General features: G+C 30.6%; 1 protein-coding gene across 3 annotated transcripts in view; it reads right to left on the reverse strand.

Moving 5' to 3' along the window:
* LOC126739500 (nephrin) overlaps positions 1–23,786 on the reverse strand; it is an 835,262-nt gene that overhangs the window by 376,859 nt on the left and 434,617 nt on the right. For all 3 annotated transcript variants that reach the window (XM_050445213.1, XM_050445211.1, XM_050445210.1), the window contains exons 3-5: positions 16,855–17,063; positions 5,381–5,497; positions 1,001–1,237 (exon numbers count right to left, since the gene is read on the reverse strand). In XM_050445213.1, the coding sequence (XP_050301170.1) occupies positions 1,001–1,237; positions 5,381–5,497; positions 16,855–17,063 (563 nt within the window). The remainder of the gene's footprint in view (positions 1–1,000; positions 1,238–5,380; positions 5,498–16,854; positions 17,064–23,786) is intronic.

Below are 23,786 nucleotides of genomic sequence, written 5' to 3' on the forward strand. Positions count from 1 at the left end.
AGAAGATGTGGAAAAAGGTGTTTTTTACTTAATATTTATAAATGCCAAGTGACAAAACCGTATTTAGCGTCACAAACTCTTATTTCGGTAAATACTCGAAAAATAAAAAAGATAGCCGACTGCGGCGTTCAGGTTTTCTTTAGCGAATTAAATAGACTTTTCGATTCTGCTATCAAAATTATACAACGCCATTTTAATTTTTGGAAAAAAAAGATATATAACATATATAAAAGTGAAGAAATAGTCCATACTTGCAGTGGAGTCGTAGGTTAAGGTAAAATAAAAATTCTGCAGTCTCCCTCCACTTATTTATTTAACATTTAGTTACTTCAAATTCCCGACATGTTTCAGACACAGTGGTGTATATTATCAAGGGATAAAAGGTTTAAAATTAGTATTGGATATACGCCCCAGGGTTTGATTCCATGTCAAAAACCCTCTCTCTATTAATTATTATTGTTTTTCTTCATTTAATTTTATTTATTTGCATTCTGTTATTGACAAGGACCGAACAGTATGAAGAGCCAGTAACAAGTATTTACATTTTACTTTTAAACAAGTTCAGATTCAAGAAAATCGGATAAGTCTTTTACAAATTATAGTCCTTTAAACAACTCCGCTTTCACTATCTTCCCTTACATTATGATGATCAGTACACCAATATATCTTTGATAAAATCAATGGAAAACATTCCAAGGTTTCTAATTATGTTAAAAAAGATACCTTAAGATAACATTTCACGGAGAAAATTAGAATTGAACTAGTAACCTTATACTTACGCCACCTAATGGCTAAATTTCGAACTTAAAAATAATTTACATCATTTTCTATGGACCACTTTTGTAATGTAAAAAAATACCAATGATGTCAGATTGACAGTTCCCGGGATATAACCGCGATTCAATTTTTCTCAAGGGATGTAATATTAAGGCGAGCTACGACAAGGTTATAATTTGTTTGATAATTATACCAAAAAATATTAATATATATAGCTACTCACAGTTAACATCCAAATCAATAGTACTGGATATGGGATGTACCAGTCTGCTATTGGTTGCCTGACAAGTAAATTTCTGATTTAAAGTTTTCCTGTCTATCTTCTCCACGTTGAGCACATTTCGCACTTTGGTTACTGGATGATAGTCCTCGTCATCGTCAGATCCTGTGGTAATATATTCCATTGATTCATCCAATAAGGCATTTTCCAGCCACCAAGTGACTTTTGGCAAAGGACGACCTTAAAATAAATTACAGCGCTTAAAATAGAATGAACAGCCCGACCAAGCTCGAAATTGTAATGAAATCCCCATGAGCACTTTACTCTTGACTTCAATGACCCGTAATGCACCGTAGAGCTTAAAATTCGATCAAGGTGTGATTTTAATCCGATTAATTAAAAGTTAATAGACCTCTAAAGGGCTTTATGTATCGCATCGATCTGCTTTAATTACCGTATTTTGTCAATCAGTCATGTAAACGGTTTTCATTTTATAACAGATGAAACAAAATAAAGGCACAAAACACAAGTCAAAGTCACAGACAAAGTTATCGTAAAATGAAATCCTCATGAAATATCAAACTTAAAGGTTTGATTTTGACTTAAAGGATCCCTAAATGTACCAAGACACTTATATGGATCAAGATCATGTAATTTTTTAATTACATTCGCAATTTTAAATTAAATTAAAAAAAAGAACAAGCTGAAACTCGACCGATCTAAATCTAATTCATCCAAGTATATACAATAAAACAAATTAAAGTAAAGTAAATTAAACTGTGAAATCTATCGAAATTATTTGTAATAAAAGTTCTACTCCTTTTGTTAAATATTTTTAACTTATTTATAGATCTTATGTCATTGAATGTTTCACTAGGACCTAATTAATTTACAAATTTTGAGTAATCAAAAATAACTTTTATTTTATTTCGATTAGGTGCACATTTTAAATTAAAAATATTAAAAAAAAAATTGATATCAAGTATGTTAAGAATATTTTTCGACAGTTTTTAGCAACATCAATTTAACTAAAACAAAAAATATTGTCTTGCAAAAGAATTTTAGGTAAAGAAACCAATATTTGAAAACATGTTAATTAAATTTGTTATGTGGAAAAAATTACCTAATGATTTTTAGGCTTGTTCAGGTTATAATCAGAACAAATTGCATTTTTATTCCTAATATTTCTCTAAAATTTTTGTTAATAAATTTTCCTTTTAGGTAATAATCACAAATAATAGGTATTTTCTTAATATTTCTCTACAATTTTTCTATGAATAAATTTTAGCAAAACAGAATAATTGTTAAGTAAAAACAGATAATTTGACAATATTTAGGGCTTTTTTAGGTAATATTCAAAAATAAATTTGTTTTCTTTTGTTTATATAAACATCTTAAATTAAAAGAGATTTTTTTAAAATATTAAAATCAAGTAATTTAAGACTAATCCTCGATAATTTTTATTAACAAAAATTTAACCAAAACAAAAAGACTGACTTGTAAAGGAATTTTGAGCTAAAAAAATTGCTATAGAAAATATTGTCAATTAAATATTTTATGTGGAAATAAGTACTTAATAATTTCTAAGGCTTTTTTAATAATACACAAAATAATTTTCATTACTTCTATTTCCATTAATTTTTGTTAATAAATCTTACCAAATTAAAAAGGTTGCTTTGTAAAAGAATTTTTAATTACAAAACAATTGTCATGTAAAAAATTGTTAATTAAAGTTGTTATGTAAAGGGATAATTTTTGAGCCTTGTTTACATAATAATGCATTATTTCGATATTTCTATACAATTTTATTCTAATGTGTTTTCCCGAAACAAAATAATTCTTCTAAAGCAAAAAAGGTTGGAGAAATTCTAAAACTAATACTGTTAAATTGAAAAAAAATGTTTATTTCGCTCAAAGAGACCCCAATATGGTTTTATATAATAACACTAGCTAGTGTAATACTGGTGTTGTCATATAGCTGGTTGATAACATGTGTATGTGTTATCAGTTTTCCTCGATTTAGGTCTGATGATGCTTAACTCTTTGAGCGAAACATGTAACCCTTAAATTAAAATTAATTTTATTATATAAGTTTTAAGACAGGGCTTGTTTTTCGCCTCTCTAAAATTGTTAAATAAAAACAGATAATTTGTCGATTTTTACGACTTGTTTAGGTAATGAGATAATTGTTATTTCATTTCGTTTACATATACCTTTTAAATTAAAAGCGATTATCTAAAAAAAATTAAAAATCATGTTATTCAAGAATATTTGTCGACAATTTATATTAACAAAAATTCAACTAAACAAAAGGATTGTCTTGCAAAAAATTTTAAGTTAAAAAAATTGTTAGGTTTTTAATTACTTGATCAATTTTAAGGCTTTTTCGGTAAAACTCAAAGTAATTGTAATTTCCTCAATGTTCCTCCGTAATTTGCATAAAAATAAAAATATTGCTTAAAAATAATTTCTAATTATAAAGCGAATGTCATGTGTAAAATTTTTAATTAGAGTTGTTATGTAAGAATATATTACCTAACAATTTTTAAGGCTTGTTTAGATAATCACAAATAATACGCGTTTCATCAACATTTCTTTATGATTTCTTTTATTAAATTTTGCTAAATTAAATTTGCAAAACAACTGTTATGTAAAATACGTTTTTGAGAAATGTAAAAATAATTTAAAAAAAAAATATTTTTACATTTTTTTAAGGAAAAAATAATTTTTGGTGAAGAAAATTACTTGATAATTTTTAATGCTTTTCCGCTAATAATTAAAATAATTTCCATTGTCTCGATATACCTCGACAGTTTTTGTTAATAATTTTTACCTAAAATAAAATGAATGCTTTCTAAAAGAATTTTAATTACAAAACAATTCTCATGTAAAAAGTTGTTAATTAAAGTTGTAATGTAAAAATATATTCCTTAATAATCTTTAAGGCTTATTTAAGTAATAATCAAAAATTATTATTATTTTATTTCGTTTACATACGCATTTTAAATTAAAACGGTTATCTAAAAAAAATAAAATTAGGTAACAATTTTTATAAATAAAAATGTAACCCATTTAAACAAAAAGATTGTCTTGCAAATAAATTTTAAGTTTAAAAAGTTTTTATGTAGAAAATTGTTATATGGAAATAATTACTTCATAATCTTCAAGGTCTTTTAGGTGTAAATCAAAATAATTTTTATTTTCTCGTTATTCCTTAACAATTTTTGTCAATAAATTCTACCAAAATAAAAAGATTGCTTTGTTAAAAATTTTTAATTATAGAATATTTTTTGTTTAAAAAGTTGTTATATAAAGTTGTCATGTAAAAAAATATTAATTGACAATTTTTAAGGCTTATGGAGGTACCAGTTATAAATAATGTGCATTTTCACGATAGTTTTTTACAAAAAAATAATTGTTATGTAAAGAAACTTTTTAATTAATTGTTAGAACTAAAATTGTTAGGTGAAAACAAATAATTTAACAATTCTTAAGGCTTGTTTAGGTAATAATTAGAAATAATTTTTATTTTGCTTTGTTTTCATACACATTTTAAATTAAAAATGATTTTCAAAAAAAAAAAATATTAAAACCAAGAAATTTAAGAATATTTTTCAACAATTTTATCAACAAAAATTTAACCAAAACAAAAAGTCGTCTTGCAGATGAATTTTTAATTATAAAACAATTGTCATGTAAAAAAATTGTTAATTAAAGTTGTTATATAAAAAGATATTACTTGTGAATTTTTAAGACTTGTTTAGACAAATAATATGCATTTTCTCGATATTTCTGGTAAAATTTTTTAATTAAATTTTACCAAAATAAAAAAAGTGTTGTGCAAAAAAATTTTTTTTTAAATTTGTTAAATTTAAAATTGATGAGCAAAATTAAATAATTTAACAATTTTTAAGGCTTGCTTAGGTAATAATTAAAATAGTTTCCATTTTCCTATTTTTTCTCGATAATTTTTGTTATTAATTTATACCAAATTAAAAAAGTTGTTATGAAAAATAATTTTTAATTAGAAAATTGACAAAATTTTAATACCTCATGAATATAGAGTTATTACTATAACCTTCAAAGCAGAAAATAATTTTGTGTGACTTTGAGGCAGTTGGCGTCAATTTTTTTTTTCAGGCAGTTAGCTAGGAAGTTGATTATTATGATTTTTTAATTTAATTTTAGATCTGATGAGGACCTGAGACAGGGCGAAACACGTGTAATCAACTTAATACATGCCTTTATTGTTCGTGACTTTGATTTTGTGTTTTTATTACATTTTGTCTATTAAGTCACTTAAAGAACATAGACTATTTTAGCGAATATTCATTTTATGCTGAAATATAATACTCTAAGAATTATTGAAGATAAAAAACTTACCTCCTGTAGCTTCACAGGTTATATTTACTGATGTGCCCTCATTAAACGGCCCTAGCTTATAGTCCTTTATATGGTTTTCATTTGGCCCTTCAATAATTTTGAGTTTTTGGGTTGGTACTGTAAAGAAAAAGCACAAAAGTATTGTTGTAGTTTTACTGGAGAAGATTACAAATTTACTGAACCTGACACAAGACTAATTTATCCTGGCTCCTAAAATTACGACCCGAGAGTTATCCTCCAAACACATACGTAAGTAAATTAATGTACAAAGTTCTATCGGCGTTTAATTCAACATTTGGTACGGTCGATTTCCGGATCGGTCTCAGGACAGTTACGTACACAAGGTTTAATTGCACGCCATAAATTCTGTCCGGTGTCCTTTTAAAGGAACGCTAACCGGACCTGAAGGGACATAAAGTGGCATGTGTGGAATTGGGTCGATCGCTTTTTATTACCTGGTTTTGCACAGAAAACCGTACAAAAGGCAGGAATGTATAATTTAGTGCATCAACATTTTTGTTATTCATACTATGTGCTAACTTAGGCCACGAGTTTTAAAAAAAATTGGATTTTAAAACGTGAGGACCTACTTAATACTTTGACAAACAACAAAAAATATTTTTTTTAATATTCCTTTCAAGAGTCACAGTTCCAATAAAGGATTAAATTATCCATCCGGAATCTAGAACGTAAGTTAATTTAATTCTCAAAGATTAATGGCGGGCCAATGTCGCAAGGTAATTGTATAAGGAGAAGGTACGTTCAAATTAGTTTGCTATCACTAGGGTTTGATTTTCTTACCTCGGCTCAATTCGAATGTAATTTGTGGATGCTGATTGCAAATTTATTCGCTCCTAGCTAAGACGCCTTGCTAGAAAGTGAAATTTAAGTGATTTTTAGATAGAGAGGTGCTTGTTGAATTAAATTAAGACTTTTTTTCTAAGCAACCTGTAATTCATTGAAACGTTCTTTGAGTAAGGAAATAAATCTAGCAGAAAATATCGGTGCAAACTCAAATACAGGAATATCTCAGATATATTTTTTTCTAGGATAATTTAATAACTTATTTGGTGGTTCCTCAGGACTCAAACCTTAGACCACGCTTTTTTAATGTCGTAATGAATGTATTACTTGCTGTATTTACCTGCTTTTTGCAAATGATTTTAAATTAAACTGTATTTTCAAATTATTTAATCAATCATCAAAACAAAGAATCTATTATCAGAGACCTTAATGTTTCACTGGATAAAAGCCTCCAGTTTAATGTTCATATGGATAGTCCAATCCAATATTATGGAATTCATGTTAACAGCCTTAAATTAGTGGAGTACCAGCTTTTAAAACTAGTAATATATAAGTTTAAAATATTAGATAATTATAAAGATTTCATCAAAGAAGAGGTCTTCTGAATTTAAAAAAAAAAATTATGTTCCATTAAGACGTACAAAAGGCACAATTAGTTTTTACTTTTCAACTATGACTTCAATAAATTTATTTCTGGAACCACCAGACTGGGTAATCAACATTCTAAAATTGTCTTTTCTGGTACGTTGACGTTATTGTTTTATTAAATTTGGTTTATTTATTTTTTCATTTTTAAGTAGTTAATATTGCACTATTACGATATATTTGTTTTGAAAATATTTCATTGTTTTATGTATTTTGTTATTGGCGTTGGCCGTTAATAACTAAAATAAAAAAAATAAAAAATCATCATCATATCATTTAAATAACATAGTCTTTTAATTTTAGTCCTGACTTCAATAATAATATCGAAAAATTGGTTCTAAGTAATTTTTTCTGTATTATTTCAGTTTCTACTTAACATTAAATAACCTATGTACAGGGTGTCCCATTTTAGGTATTTTTGCGGGATATCTGCGTTATTTTTAGAGATAGAGAGTTGCGGTTTTCGCGACACTATGCTACTTTTCTGTAAAACTCAAGATGCCGTCATTAAAGTTTTCATAGCCCTTTTACTTTTTAAGATACAGGGCATTTTTGGAAATTTTGATGAATTGTATTTGAAAAATGCTGGTCGATGCCAGACGTGTGCCGCATACACGTCCGGTACGTACAGCTAAAGCAATCGCTGCAGTGACCGAAAGTGTTCGTCAAAACCCCAGAACATTGACCCGGCGCAGAAGTCAACAAGTGACCATTTCACGAACCACTCTGAGGAGGATTTTGCACAAAGACCTCGGTATTTGACAAAATCCAACTCATTCAGAAATTGAAACTGAATGACCTTCCACAACGCTTACGCTTCATAGAGTGGACTTTAAATGAGTTGAACGATGACCCAAATTTCGCACGAAAAATTATCTTTTCTGACGAAGCGCATTTTCACCTCGAAGGCTACATTAACAAACAAAATTGCAGAATTTGGGGAACCGACAATCCACAGGTTGTCGTACAGAAGCCAATGCATCCAGCCCGAGTTACTGTGTGGTGTGGATTTCGGAGTGGTGGCGTGATTGGTCCTTTTCGAAAATGCGGAAGGTCACGCCGTGACAGTCGATGGTAAACGTTATCGCAACATGATAGCTGACTTCTTTTGGCAAGAATTAAAAGATATCCATCTCGACTGTTGAATTATGGTTTCAACAAGATGTCGCAACTTGTCATACCGCCGGGCGTAGCATCAACCTTTTGCGCACAAGATTCTACAACCATGTGATTAGCCGTTTCGGCGATGTCCATTGGCTTGCTCGCAGCTGCGATTTGACATCGCTAGACTTTTTTCTGTGGGGTGCATTGAAGAGTGCAGTTTATGCCAACACTTCCTAAACAATTGATCACTTGAAACAGAATATTCGTGCCGCAATTGCCCAAATTGACCAGGAAACAGTGGAGAAAGTGCTTGAAAATTAGTGTTCCAGATATGACCTACTGCCGAGCCAGCCGTGGCCAACATTTGAATGAAGTCATTTTCCATAGTTAATCGGAAGAAACACTGTATCAAATAAAGCAAAATTCGTTGAAAAAAAAATCAAGTTTTTGTCTATTTAATAATCTAATTAAAATAGGACCAATAGATGGCCCATCCTATATCTTCTAGTTTTGATTGACATTTCTCTGTTTTTGATTGAGCTATTATGCTTCAAAACTCATTTATTTTCGTTATTTGTGAATTTTGCCAAAAAAATGGCAGCATTTGAAAATTATGAAAAATATGATATGCTTGAATGTTTTATACAAAGCAATGAAAATGCTGAATAAGGTTCAGAACTATCTTTCCATAGGTAAGTTAGAAGCCGTTATATGACTATCTACCAATTTCTTATGTTGTAATTTTATGCTTGTTAGATATCCAGAGAGAAGGCAACCGCTTTTTGGTATATTTGCTCGTTTAAAGGACAATTTACTTGAGCATGGACCTTTTGTTCGCGTCCTAAAGCATATGATAAAGAAAATAGGGAAGAAAAAGAAATATATGTTTTAGGTTATATAGAAGCGACACATATCATACGATTATTCATACAAATTTAATATAGTTTAACATTTAACATGGCAATGCCGAGCGCCGGAGGCTATTTTGCCAATGGTATTTTCAGCAAATTGATGCCAACAACTTATTTGGCAGACTTGTTATCTAGTCTGATGAATGCTTTTTTTTAAACTCTTTTCTTTTTTTTTGAAAGGGCACAACAAGGACGCTTTTGAGTTGGAGTGACTTGTTTTATTTTGGGAAAACAAATAGTATACCGAATTTTTGAAGAGATCTTGCAGCACGTAGGTACCTAGACATACTTGAGGAAGTTATTCCAGAACTTCTGGAAAATATCCCTCTAGCCCGATTTAATACTGTCTACCTATAACAAGATGGTGCTCCAAGTCATAACTCTGGGCTGTGTTAGATGGCCTCCATGGTCCCCCTATTTTTTTAGATTTTTTTATGGGGGTATATTTAAGATCAAGTGTATAAAAGACAATGCAATAATCTAATAGAACTTTAAGACGCAATTCATTTAGCATTTTAAAATATAAGAAGAAGACAAATTATTATTCTGAATGCTATTCAAAGGGTTACAAAGATGTGCCAATTTTGTATCAGAGAAGACGGTGGTCATTTTGAACATCTCTTGTAAAAATGTTTTTTTGTTATATGGTTGTTTTCTTATAGTGTTTTTTAAATTTATATATTTGTTTTTTATGTTCTTTTATTACAAAAAAATAAGAATGATGCAATTCCGCATTCGTCGTTATTAATTTGTAACTTTTTATTTGTCCATTATTGCTATTCATGGCCTACTATTAAATTATGCCTTTAATTTAGAAAATTGTTCGTTATTTGCGTATTTTTAAAAATAAGTCCATACTATTACAAATTTTTGAAAAAGTAAAAAAAGGACAATTTTATGAATTATAAATATATAGGGTGTTCCGTTTAAAAAAACATAAGTTTGGGTTATGACTCAAAAACTATTAATCAAAAAATATATGTATCTACACCACTAGATTCTACGGAAAAAAGTGTATAAGAATGAGTTTTTACCTTTACAAAAACTTTAAAAATAACAGAGATACAAGGGGGGTCCCAAAATGCAAAAATTTCAAAAATGCCCTGTATCTTAGAAAATAAAAAGGCTATGAAATTTTTGTTAACAGCATTTTTAGCTTCTCAAAAAAGTAGCATAGTGTCGTGAAAACCGCAACTTTCTATCTCTAAAAATAATGGAGATAACCCGCAAAAGTACCCAAATTGGGATACACTGTACACTAACTTTTTTTATTACAACTCTCCCAAAATGTCATTTTACCTATTAAATATCTTTTACGGGAGGAAAATCGCTAATACAAACTTGTTATTTTTTATTGCTTCTAAAGTTAGGTGGGTTGAGTTGGCTTAGTTGGGATGGATTGGGTTGGGATGGGATGGGATGGATTGGATTGAACAAATTAAAAACATGGCAAAATTATATACTCTCTCACTTTATTTCTGTTAAGACATAGCTGCTTTAGGGTCTATCTTTACCATTTAAAAAAAAGAGATATATCAAACTGCATTTAGAAAGATGCAGAAAATGATACACCTGAACATATGCTGTTGGAATTTAACATATTCAAAGAAATAAGAACAGGGACCGAGTTAGAAATCGAATACGGACTGACCAAAGAAAATTTCGTAGAAGCAATATTAATAAACTCGAATATCTGGAATTCAATAGGAAATGAGGCAAAAATTCTAAAAGAAATAAGGGAGCGCGAAGCACCAACAATTTAGATAGTTCGAAGGAACAATAGAGCTTTTGTCTCGAAGTAATATTTCAATAGGGAATTTTAGTTCGTCATGAAACCAGAGAAGGACATCACTACAGCCGCACATCATCTGTACAAAAGGCTATAGTACTCATAGAAACGAGTTTCTCCTCAACCAAAAAAAAAACATGGGTTGGGTTAGGTTGGATTGGATTTGTACTCGACCCAATTCTGTGGTATATCTTTTACGACAGGACTTTTAAAATAACTAAACTAGGAGTAGAGCTGGAACTAGGGCTAGGAGTAGGTGGCCTACGCTGATTACCTCGAAGTGTTTATTACGCCAAAAGTCTTAAACAAATTATGCATAGATCGTGGGTATGCTCTAGAAATACTAGAATTATTTCTACTTGAACCAATATGGGCATAAAATGGCTGTATATAAAATAGGGATGATTTTCATTAAGTGGAAGAGAAATATTTCACTCATAGAATTGATGATACTTATAATATAAATAAGCAATTGTCCTGAGAAGTATTTTATTATGGAGAATAAATTGAATTGCAGTCATAAAAAATTAGACACGTGAAGCTACAGTTTGCACTTTGCACTACAGAAGAAAATGAGATATGCAGAAAGAGCTTAATTAATTTCACGTGGTGAATTATGCAGATTAACAGTCCGTTAAATGGATGAAATGAAGCACCTACCTTAATGTTCCATTAAACAGCAGTAGTGAATATAAAATAATTGTACTACTTTTTATATCACGCCGCTGCATTAAGCATATAGTACAGTCATTTGGTGCTCAAAAAGGGGGTTACCTAGAAAGTTTTCCGGGAGTTTTGAAAATTGGTGATTTTATAGATTTCGACGTGCTCTCTTCGAATTTTTATTTTGCCATCTCGTATCTTTGTCGCTCGCCCCGCCATATTGGAAAAATGGCGCCTAAATACAGTTTTTTAAGCATAACTCCGTTTCAACTCATTTTACGATAAAAATAGTTATGTATTAAATTAAACTGGAGAAAATTTCCTACTATTTATGTGATAACAATTTTTTTTGTAAAATCAATAGTTTCAGCGTACGAGAGCCGCAAACCAAGGCACGTCTACACTCAAGTCGATCAAGCTATATATCCAATGTTATTGTCGTATTTGACATTTGAATTGATATTGGATATCCGGAAGTATATTTACCAACCCTAACCCGTTACAGTGCTAACCGATTCCGACTATGGCCGACAGCGAAAATTACAAACCATATACCGATGCAGTTCTCTGGTACCTGTACGAAGTTAGGATTCGTAACACCCTGCTTTGTTTTTTATGATGATTATGACATAAAATTTTCAGTTTCATCCTAACCTAACATTTTTAAACTGTTGTTTTTTTTTCGTGGCGTACTTTAAAGTATTCATAAAGTGTTGTGTAAAGTGTATTGCATAAAAAATGGAAGTTATAAAACAACTATTTTCGTTTGACGACTTATCAGATATCGATTTGAGCAAAGTCGATATAAAAGACGTTAATTGTTTCCAAATTACTGTAAGAACTAAGTTTCAAGATTCAAATTACTCGGAAGCAATAAAAAATGGATGCAAGGGTTTCAAGAGTCTTCTGCAACAAACTGGATTGTGTATAAAACGTTTCCCAATCTTAAGAAATATTTATACAAGAAAATATTTAAATGCCAGCACAGTGAAAAAAAGAAAGCCAAAAGTAATGTTAAGAGCCGCCGACGAAATTTTGAATGCAACGCCAGCATTACCTTTGTTATTAAAAAAATAAACAAGGGTACTATTAAGAATGTTTCTATTCTGGTGAATAATGTTATTATTCTGGTAAGTGAATTGAATTTTGTTATAGTTTTATACATTTGGTTACTTTCTTATTTACATTTGGTTATTACTTATTCTACATACATAATAATATAATATAATATAATAATAATTTATGGTTTTTTCGATAATATCGAATATTGATTACGTCACTTCCGGCGCGGCACCGGCCAATTACAAGCCAGCGGATGGGGTCAATAATGGGGTCACTTTCACTGTACAGTTAGGGTTAATTAGTTAAAAATGTAAAAATCCAATATGGCGCCCATAAGAAAAAACAAAGTTAATGATGGTCGGCAAAAGACGAAACGTTTTATTGAAAACCACCATGTAGCACGGAAAAAGTGGTAATGCAAAAGTGCAAATTATTTTAAAATCGAATAAAAAATAAGCTTAGAAAAAATAAAATCGAATTTTTAAAATGTCGTTTTTTTTCTCGATATTTGCAAACGTATCAGAAATTTATTAAATATTTAAACGAAATTTTAATAAGCATCAAATAATGCAACATTGCCATAATTTAATCGACCCTGTATCTCTTACCGTTTCCGAGATCCCAATGATGAGGGTCGAATTTGGGCCACCCTGTACATTCCATGTAATTTTGTTGATTATGTTAAAAACCCAAGTATTTTGTATTTCGACTGTTTAAAAGTTTACGTACAATACAAGTGTGTAATTAAAATATAAAATAATTTGTTTCAGTTTTATTTTTATTACTAGATAGAGCTCGTAGAACATCGACCTAGTTTTTTAGCCTTACAAATATTTTTACTTCAAACAGATTCCGCTACCATGTAGCAAGGAAAAAGTGAAAATGCAAAACTGTAAATTATTTTAAAATCCGATAGATTTTAAAGAAGTAGATTTTTTAGAAGCTCAGAAAAAAGTAAAATACATTTTTAAAATTTCGATTTTTCACGATTATTTTCGGAATCAATCGGGAGTTTTTAATTTTTTCAAAGGCATATTTTTGAGCTCAGAAATGCGCAACTTTACCCAAATTTAACCATCTTCGTATCTTCTATGGTTACCGAGAACCCATTAGTGAGGGACGAATTTAAAATGCCCTACATATTGTTTCTCAGTCAGCAGTCAATGTGATTTTGCCTTTAATTTGTATTGTTCCTAAACGTTATTAAATTAGTGCTGCGAAAGCGGCCATTATAATATTAGATTGGAAATTCAACGCAGTTGACTAATCTCCTGATCCTAACTCCCTGCAGTACGAGTGAACTGTGTCGGGATATGGTTTGTAAATTTTTCGTTCGGCCATAATCGGAATCGGTTAGCACCGTAGCGGGTTAGGGTTGGTAAATACGCTATCCGGAAGATGTAACAAACTGTCATATCAAATATGCAGAGCGATTCCGATGATCACGGAAAAACGCTTCAGTAGACATACTTTTTGACAAGACAATGGTCCCATCTGTGTCACAAGATAAATTTCTGGGCAACGATACTAACAAAGAACGCCTCATCGGAATGTTGAAAACAAAATTTGAAGCTGCGAACTTTATGGTCAAGCAAGCCGCGGAAGATGTAGATACGTTAATAATCAATAGGGCAATCAGCATTTCATTTACATTTGATTCCGTAATAATTGTCGGCGAAGATGTAGATCTTCTTTTTCTTTTGACGGCTCTATCTACGAGTTCAAACATATATATTCTCAAACCAGGAAAAGGAACAATGTCGCAACGAATATATTCAACAAAAAGTATCATAGATAAAATAGCCGCAGATAACATTTTATTCTTGCACGCCTTCAGTGGCTGTGATACAACCTCAGCACTCTTTAATCAACGAAAAATAAAATATGCTAATGTACTCCGAAAAAAACGGAGATTTAAACGAGCTTATCCAGGTATTCAAAAACCCAAATGCTGATCCGGAGTTTATTGCTGAAGCTGAAGAGAGTTTCCTCCTTGCGTTATACGGTTATAGTGGCGTAAAAATTATGTCATTAAATAACTATATATATACGTGCTTCACAAAATCAACATATTATAAGAATACATTTATTATTGCATCGCTGCCACCGACAGAAGCAGCAGCACGACAACATTCGTTCCGAACCTATCAAGAGGTTCAACAGTGGTATGAAGTTAAAAAAAAATGCAGAGCAATGGGGATGGAAAAAAAGCAAGAATGGGCTAATTCCTATCACCACGCTCGAGCCTCCAGCTCCTGAAACCTTATTGAAACTTATTTCTTGTAAATTAAAAAAGGGATATCAAGGTGCCTGTGGATGCAGAAAGGCTGTATTAAAGTGCTCCATTTTATGCACCAATTGCAATGGTACCTGTGATAATTCGCACGTTTCACTACTAAAATAGGGATGAGGAGGAAGAAACAGAGTCTATTCTCGAGCAAACGTATGACAAAATCGAGGAACAAGAGGACTACAATAAAGCTGACGATTCCATCGCGGACGACGTTGAAGCAATTTCTATTTGTGAAATTTTGCTCAGTACCGAAGACGATGAACTTTTAGAAACTGATCCATCAATAGCGAAGCGAAGGAAAATGCGCTAAATTTTGTAATAGTAAATTGAAAGTGGATTAGGCCTACTGGGGATACCACACAAAAAAACGCGCCACTTACTGTACCTCATGGTGGTGTGGAAATGAGTTATTTGGCCAAAACGCGTGTTGGAGTAGAATTTGCAGCTCTCGTACTCTGAAACTATTGATTTTACAAAAAAAAGGTTAATAGTCCAGTTTAATTTAATACATAACTATTTTTATCGTAAAATGAGTTGGAACGGAGTTATTATAAAAAAAAAACTGTATTTGGGCGTCATTTTTCCAATATGGTAGCGCGAGCGGCAAAGATACGAGATGGCAAAGTGCAAATTCGAAAAAAGCACGTTGAAATCTATAAAATTACCAATTTTCAAAACTCCCGGAAAATTTTGTAGGTTAAAACTACCAAATGACTGTACTAATATTCTACTGTGCATAATTCATGTGATACGCAAAAGCTATTACAACTTCTATGTTTAAGTAAATGGCTCATTTTGAAAAAAAAATACTAAAAATCAAAAAAACCATGCTGTGCCCCAATTTTTACATAATTTCAGTAATTTTTTACACACAAAAATAGGAAATTTTATGTCGAACAGTTAGACGTATCAATCTTCAGCGTGCGTTGAATTTTAACCGAGATATTTGTAAAGAACCTGATAAACCATTAAATTAAAAATGGTGGATAATCCATACAACAAATTAGATGGAAAACTCGAATTTAACATCTTAAAGTGAAGGTCTTTAAAACTGCATTTGACAATTTTTACCGGCAATTATTTGGTGGGAACATATATTTTCATGTCTAGGATTACTGGGCTAATTGTTTTTACTAGAATATTTACATTACCATAGATTTTATTTAAAAAATTGAAAAAAAACATAACAACTTTTACATCCTGTCTTTTGGAAAGGAAGGTTTTGTGGACCCATATTTACGTATATAGACTTTTATGTTTATTTTTGAACCCTGAATACGTACCTGAAGTATTGACTTTTCTTTATAAATCTATATATGAAATACTTTTTTTTTAGAAACTCGAACCTGATAAGATAAGCCATTAAAGAACACCTGAACATCATTGGGGTGTATAATAGAGACCTTAATTGCCAATTATGCAGAAAGCAACCAGAAACAGTCCAACGTGTAGTTTGCAATTGCAAGTGCCGCAAAAGGCAACAAATATTTGGGCAAGACAAACTGGACCCAAAACCCTTAGGTACCACAGCAGCAAAAAACCTGAACCGGATGATACAGGGCAGCGAGGTGCAAGGCTGGGTAGTATAGATGTATATTGGGGTAAGCACAAAAAGCCTTTAGGCTGAGGTGAACAAAAAAAACTGTTGAGTTTAAAATAACTAAACAGACCAAAAGCAGAAATAATTTTCAACTTTTTATTTTCTGTTTTTCAACCGCTTTTTTCCAGCAATTTAAGTTAATAAAAATCTCATTTATTTTCGCTGAACTTTCTAATGTTTCCTTCGCCAATTATGTTATTACTTCCGTTAAGAAGCCCGTAATAAAATAATAAAACTCTTTTAGTCAAAATTGTTCTTTTGGCATGCAGAATAAAGCCCATATCCATAAATTAAATTTTCCAAATTTTAAGCTACCAAAAGGGCATTTTATCGGACGATGCAACGCGCGGCGCAGCGGAATAAAGCGCTCAGGATCCTCGTGACAGGACAAAATGCATAAATTAAGGATTACGCGGTGAAAAATGGGAACAAATGCTACGACATAGTTTTGAACTCACGTCCACTAAATTTAAATTAAACTTTTGAGGTTGTTTTCATCATGCGAGCACTTAGATGTTTTTCTCTCGGTTTGTTTTTTGTAAGATTCATGTATGTGTATGACTAGAAAGGATGTTATGCATAAATTTGTAAAAAGAAACTTACCGATAATCGTGAGGTTAACTTTAATATTCCTGGTGGGGGTTTGGCGAAAATCCACGCGACAATAGTAAATGGCTCCGTCGTCCTCACGTACCGAGTTGAGCATAAGAATGGCCGGACGGTCTTTCAAACGGAACGTGGCCCTTTGACCCAACATTTTCTCGTCTTTCCATTCTTCCGCGTGCCCGATGGGTTTATCGCGGGCGTCCAATCTGAAAAAGAAGGTTTCAATGTAATTTCACGAAGGCCACACACACACATACATACACCTACGTGAAAAGGGTCTACGGATTAGATTTGCGACGTTTCAAAATTTGTCATTTTTATCAGATCATCAGGTCGGGTAAAAAAGGAAAGTTCTTTATGTACATACATATTGTTAAAAAGGATTTTAATCACTGATGTATTAATACCATACATTTGTAAGGTATTAATACGACCTCTTTTAACTCATACTGTAAAATATAATAATATTATTTATTTAGTATAAAAAAGCTACGTATGAAATACAATATAAAAAATTACAAAATTACAAACTTCAATGAAAATATAATACTTTCATATAAACACACAACTGTGCTAATACTAACTTACTGTTTAAATGGATAAAACAGAAGATAAAATTACATACAATAAGTCAAATACAAATAAGAATTCAATTTTTGACTAGAGGTACACCTATCGATAAAAATAAAATCTCTTGTGTTATAGCTAGCTATACAAGGATCCTAAGCATGGGGATCTCAGTACCTAATTAAGTTACAGCCTAGGTTAAATAAAAAAAATTGCGTGCTTTGAGGCGTATTTAAATGCCGTTGAGAAATTTCAAAAAATTTCGTGGTCTGCCGAGATATTAGGAAAAAACGGAAATTTGCCAAAATCGATTTTTTTTTCTGACCTTATTTTAAAAGATATAAAAAAACTAACAACACTTTTTTATTGGCACTTTTTAAGAAGTAAGTGATGGCATTTTTAGATTTTGTATTCGTATTCCGTATTCCGTATTCGTTTTTGAGAAACTATCATTGAATTTATTTTTTTATATGGGCCATATACCCTGTATCTGATTACATTTTCATTTTTGATTACAAATTTAACGACGTCACATGTCACATTTTTTTTAATTAGATGCAAGATTTACCTTTTTACCTTACCTTACCTTACCTTTTTTAACATATTTTTAAGTAGGCTTTGCAAACAAAATAATGCTTTGACATACCTAAATACGTGTCATGAGTCATTGATTTCACATATTAGTCTACTTACAAAGTAATGGAACATACTAGGAACTATTTATAAACAAAAAAAAATAATCTGCCATAAGATAATCATTATTTTAATTACCTACACAAAGAAAAATAAATAAAATTAAGAAAACAACTGAGACAACAAATGAATCAACATTTTTTAATTTAAAGCAAATGTTCATACATAAATAAGATCTTCTTACAATAGAATTTAACACAGCACACATGTCAGGTGTAATGTTATTGAATGCATTAGTTACACATTCTTGTAATTGCTGCTCAGTCTCAAAAGAATACTGGTATATTTAGTTTTTGAGAAACCCCCAAAGAAAGAAGTCCAGAGGCGTTAAGTCTGGTGATCGTGCTGGCCAAGGCACTACACTAAATGTTTCAATACACTTTCCATAAGGAAATCTGTGCATAAGATACTCACGAACCTGCCTTGAATTATGTGCAGGAGCACCATCTTGTTGAAGCTAATAACTATTGAATTGTGTCAGAGGTAAGTTATGCAAGCAGTCTTCCAAATTATTTTCTAACAATTGAAGGTATCGTTCTCCAGTAAATGAATTGTGGTAAATGAATGGATCTAGTATTTTGGTGCCGAAAATTCTACACCACATATTAAAGCCAAAGCGCTCTTAATATTTTCATATTTTTTAATACGAATATTTTGTTGCGCCCAGTAATAACTATTCCGGCGATTAAAGACACCAATATTAGTCACTAAACTTTCGTCAGACCGTAATATTTTTGCAGGAAAATTTATATCAACTTCCATTGCGCTTGTGTACCACTCATAAAAATGCTGTCGTCCTTCTAGATCTCTTGGTTTCAGTGGATCTAGTCAAATTCTAAGTTTATACGGATGATATTTATTTTTACGTAAAATAAATTGAGCGGTGGATTTGGCTACTCCTATATTTTTTTTTAATTTGCCTAGTTGAGATAGATAAATAAAAACCCTCAATAACTGCTTGTAACACATTATTAAGATTCCTTTTTCTTAGATAAAACTGGCTTTTTAAATCCACCATATTCTTTTAAATTTCGCGCCAACTCTAAGAAAATGGACTTACATGGCTGGTTTCTATCTGGAAATTTATTTAAATACATTGCGGCTATATTAACAGTGTTCTTCTAGCACAAAATGTAGCAGGTCAACATGCCAAACTTTTCTTCATTACTATAATGGCCACCCGGCATATTTAACGATATTAACACAACAAAAAATACTCATTAATAAACGGTAACAATAAAAACAAAAACTCTAAAAGCACTTAATAACTCTAAATCAACTCAACAATTATTATTTTATATGACCACAAATATAAAATTAAGCCATATGTGATAGGGTAAAAGGTATTCACCTCAAAATGTCAAAGCATTATTTGTTTGTATATCCTACTTAAAAATATGATTCAAAAAATAGAAAAATCGCATTTATTCTTGCATTTAATAAAAAAAAAATGATATTTGATTCATAGTTGAATTTGTAGTTGAAAAAGTGTTGTTAGTTTTTCTTTTAAAATAAGGTCAGCACAAAATAAAGTCGATTTTGGCAAATTTCCGTTTTTCCCTAATATCTTGGCAGGCCATGAAAATATTTGAATTTTCTCAATGACATTTAAATACGCTTTAAAGTACGCAACTTTCTTCTAATTTAACCTACGCTGTAACTTCAATAGGTACTGAGACCCTCATGCTTAGAATCCTTATCTTGGACACCCAGTATACCGGGTGGTCAACTAAGAATGGATTTCGGCAATATCTCAGGTCATAATAATCGTAGCGCTTTGAAAAAAAAATAATTTTAAAAGAGGCCAAAAAAAATGCTGGAAATTATTTTGTTCTGTGGCACTGACTCAACAAATTTTCTTTTAACAAATTTTAATTAAAAGTCCCTTATCGCTTTTTTTTTCTACCAGCAAAAATTATCAAATTACTTTTAGTAAATCCCCTAGATGGTATTGACTGGAAATTTACTCTTTCTGGCGGATTATTTCAAAAAACTTAAATGCTACTATTAATTTTTTTATATCATTAAAAGCAAGGATCAAAGCCTTGCTTTTAATGACAAGCCGAAGAAGCTGATAAAAATTGCATTTCGACATCCCTTTTTAAACTTTTTTTTTAAATGTTTTTTTTCGAAAACAAAAATGATAAAAATAACCAATAAGTTCTATTTGCTTAGCCAGGCTAAATAAATTAAAAAAAAATAAAAGTTTTAAAAATGTAGTTTTATAGAAAAGTCAATTAATGATATAACACTTAAATAATTCGATAGTTTTGACACTTGATAATAGTGATCGAATATAAATGTCAACTTGCTTATTTTCACTTAAACACACTATATATTATTTGATATTTAGATTCCAGCTAAAACTTAAAAAAAAATAAATTAAGGTGTCATAAAATACTTTGGTCCAATAATTTTTGAAGAAAAACTAAGATTTAAATAATGATTTTTTTTGAAGAAAATTTTCAAAACTTTCTATAAATTTTCAATAAATTTTATATAAATTTCAATATAATAAATTTTCAAAACTTTTTATAATTTATCTTTTTACGTAATAAACCAGTTTAAGCCTTATTAAAACATCCATGGGAACTTTTGTAAAAAGTTACGATACTGACCTTTTTTCTTTAAACAAATACTTGTTTAAACCAAGTTTTGTCAACTCGACTAATCAAATGTGAATTTGCGAGCATTTTTGTCATTTTTGATTTTCCAAAAACCTTTTTTTTAACTTCGAAAATGTGTGCACAATTAACTACTTTTTTTAAAATTAAAGATATTAAGAACACAAATTTTAGGCTGCTTACCAAAAAAACATATAATGTGACTTAGACAAATAATCAATTTCTTAGCAAAGACATGTCTTTGTCAATTAAGAAAGATGTATTACTAGGCTATGGAAATAAAAATAAAAGCAATATGTGAAAATATGTAAGTTTCTTAGTTAAATGTCATCTTAGCGTTCTTTAGTAGTAATTTTAAAGCTTTTTTAATTCTCGCTAATAATAACCAATAGATTTCTTGTCAATTTACCGTATTGTTTCCTTCAGGTCTTATCCCTTCGTCCTATTGCTTTATTTATTTATTTGTTTATTTAAGTCCAATGCTCCCTACAGATACACTAAGCAATTTAATAACAGGAAAGCACAAAATATCTTATGAATTTAAATGGAAGTAAGCGCTTTGCCAAACATTACATTTTCACCAAACCTAACAAATATACCAAGCAATATAAACCTAACTAACTTATTTAATAGTATCTCTTATAAACAATAAAGAAGCATATATACATATGAATAATGACAATAGGAAAAATAGGACAATATCTATCGTTCTTTGCGAAATTAGGTAGAATTTCTTAAGTATCGTTTAAATGAAGCCATACTGGAGAAAAATATATCATTATTCAAATTAGTTTCTTGAAAATTATTAAAACTACGGGCGCATCTGAACAATGGAGAGTTAGATAAATAGTTTGAAGAATATTAAATTAAACAATACTTTATAAAAGAAGAAGTATTTGATATGATAGATCTTTATTTTAAATGCATGAAAAATGCCACAGTTGCTCCAAGGGTGTATGCGCATCACTATCTCATAAGACGCCATCCATAGTTTACAAACGACTGAAAATGTTCGGCTTCCCGTATACCGGACACAACGCAGGTGACCTACTGAATAGAACACATTCAATGTTTTAGCTTACGTCATTTAAGTACTAGAACTATTGCGCATGACCTGGGAGTAAATCAAACTACTGTTCAGACTATTCTTAAGAAGTACAGGTAAGCCATCGTTTGGATATTAAATCCTCGTTACACAATACGAGATAAAACTTAATTTTTATTTTTGATAATAATACTTTAACTGTAAAAATATTTATTTGTTATTACACTAAAAGCATTAAGGTCTATTCTGTTGAGTCAACAGTCATCATCCTATTCCAGGTTTTATCCATTATGCTCAGCTTGAGAATCCGCGTGTGCTTTTAAACTTTTTGTGGATGAGACTATATTTTACAGCATTGGAGGCGTGGATCTTCACAATACTCACTACTGGTCTCAAACCAATCTGCACTGGATATGAGAAGTCCAGCGTGTTTAATTGTTAAGCAAGAATATTAGGAGGTCAGCCTATTTCCAGTTTTTAAGAGAGAACTAACAATTGTATTAAAAGTACCACTTGAAATTCGGCAACGAGCGCCGTTCCTGCATGATGGCTGTCTAGATCATTTCGCCCTAAATAATCCGATTTTTTACAAACTAACTACCTTAGTAGATGAACGGGGTAGTACCTTTCCATGGCCGGCTATAGCACCTATAAAGATAACATGCCTGGATTTTTATTTATAGGGTGGAGTAAAAGATATGGTTTTTGCAACAAGACTTATGCTACGGCAAAACATGATTGGCCGGATTAGGGACTGTATGAAGATTCTTTCATATGCTGAAGCAGTTTAGTCTACCTAAGAAAAGATGCTTCAGTGCATTGCGAATTATGAACGGTATTTTGAAAATTTGGGGCAGTACTAGATAAATTATGTGTATAACATATAACACCTTATATTTCATAAAATAATATGTAGAGGTTAAATATCAAAGAACATATTCGGTGTTCTATTTAAAATCAACAAGTTGATATCCGAAATAGGCTAATTTGGTTCCACTTAATTTAGTTAACACCCTATATGAATAAACATATTATAATCATCAATCTTATATCTCGGATTTTATAAAACAGACAGTCTGTTTCATTAAAAAAATACTAACTTAATACGAATTTATTCAGCCTGGCTAAGCAAATAAGAGTTAATGGACATTTTTCCATTTATATCTTCGAATGGATACTTTTTTTTATTAAATTTACTTTGAAAAATGATATCGAAATGCCATTTCCACCTGCTTCTTTCCCTACTTCTAATGACGTAAAAAAATATATATAGTTGCATTTAACTTTTTTAAAATAATTCGGCAGAAAAGGTAAGTCACAAGTCAACGCCCTCTAGCAGATTTAAGTAATTTGAATTTTTTTTGTAATAAAAATAACGCAACAAAGCAGGTTTAAAAAAAATTTGGTAAAAAAAAAAATTGGTCCAATCAGTACCGATTTTCAGCTGTTTTCATAATTTAAAATAAAATCTTCCTTCACCACCTTATTTAATATATGATAGAAAGGTTTGTAAAAACTTTTTTGTGAGGAAATCTTTCTAGAATATTAAAGTAATATACATTCTTGGAAGCTTTCTGGCAAAAATGCAATTTTAAGATTTAAAGAAGCTGTAGCGTCCTCTAGCTTAAAGAGTTTCATGGAATGGTATTTACTATTAAACTCTGTACATATTTTATTATATATATTTATATTGAAATATTTAGATATCAGTTGACTATCTAATTTAATCTCTTGGCAAATGCAAAATTTTGTCCTGGAAATAATGTTTTTCCATATTTTGCAAATACTGTTTTTGTCCCATATATTGTCCCATCAATATATTCTCTATAAAATTTATTCGTTTCTCCCTTAAGTCAATCAACCAAAGCGTTTCATACTTTCTTGTATTCCCTTTAGATTACATCATTATGCTCCCTGACCTCTCTAACACATAGTTTGTCCTTATAATACATCTTTATCCTAATATCTTCAGTTATCCATCGCCTTATGCAAAGATTTCT

This window comes from Anthonomus grandis, chromosome 8 (assembly GCF_022605725.1).
Source record: "Anthonomus grandis grandis chromosome 8, icAntGran1.3, whole genome shotgun sequence".
Classification (NCBI taxonomy): Eukaryota; Metazoa; Arthropoda; class Insecta; order Coleoptera; family Curculionidae; genus Anthonomus; species Anthonomus grandis.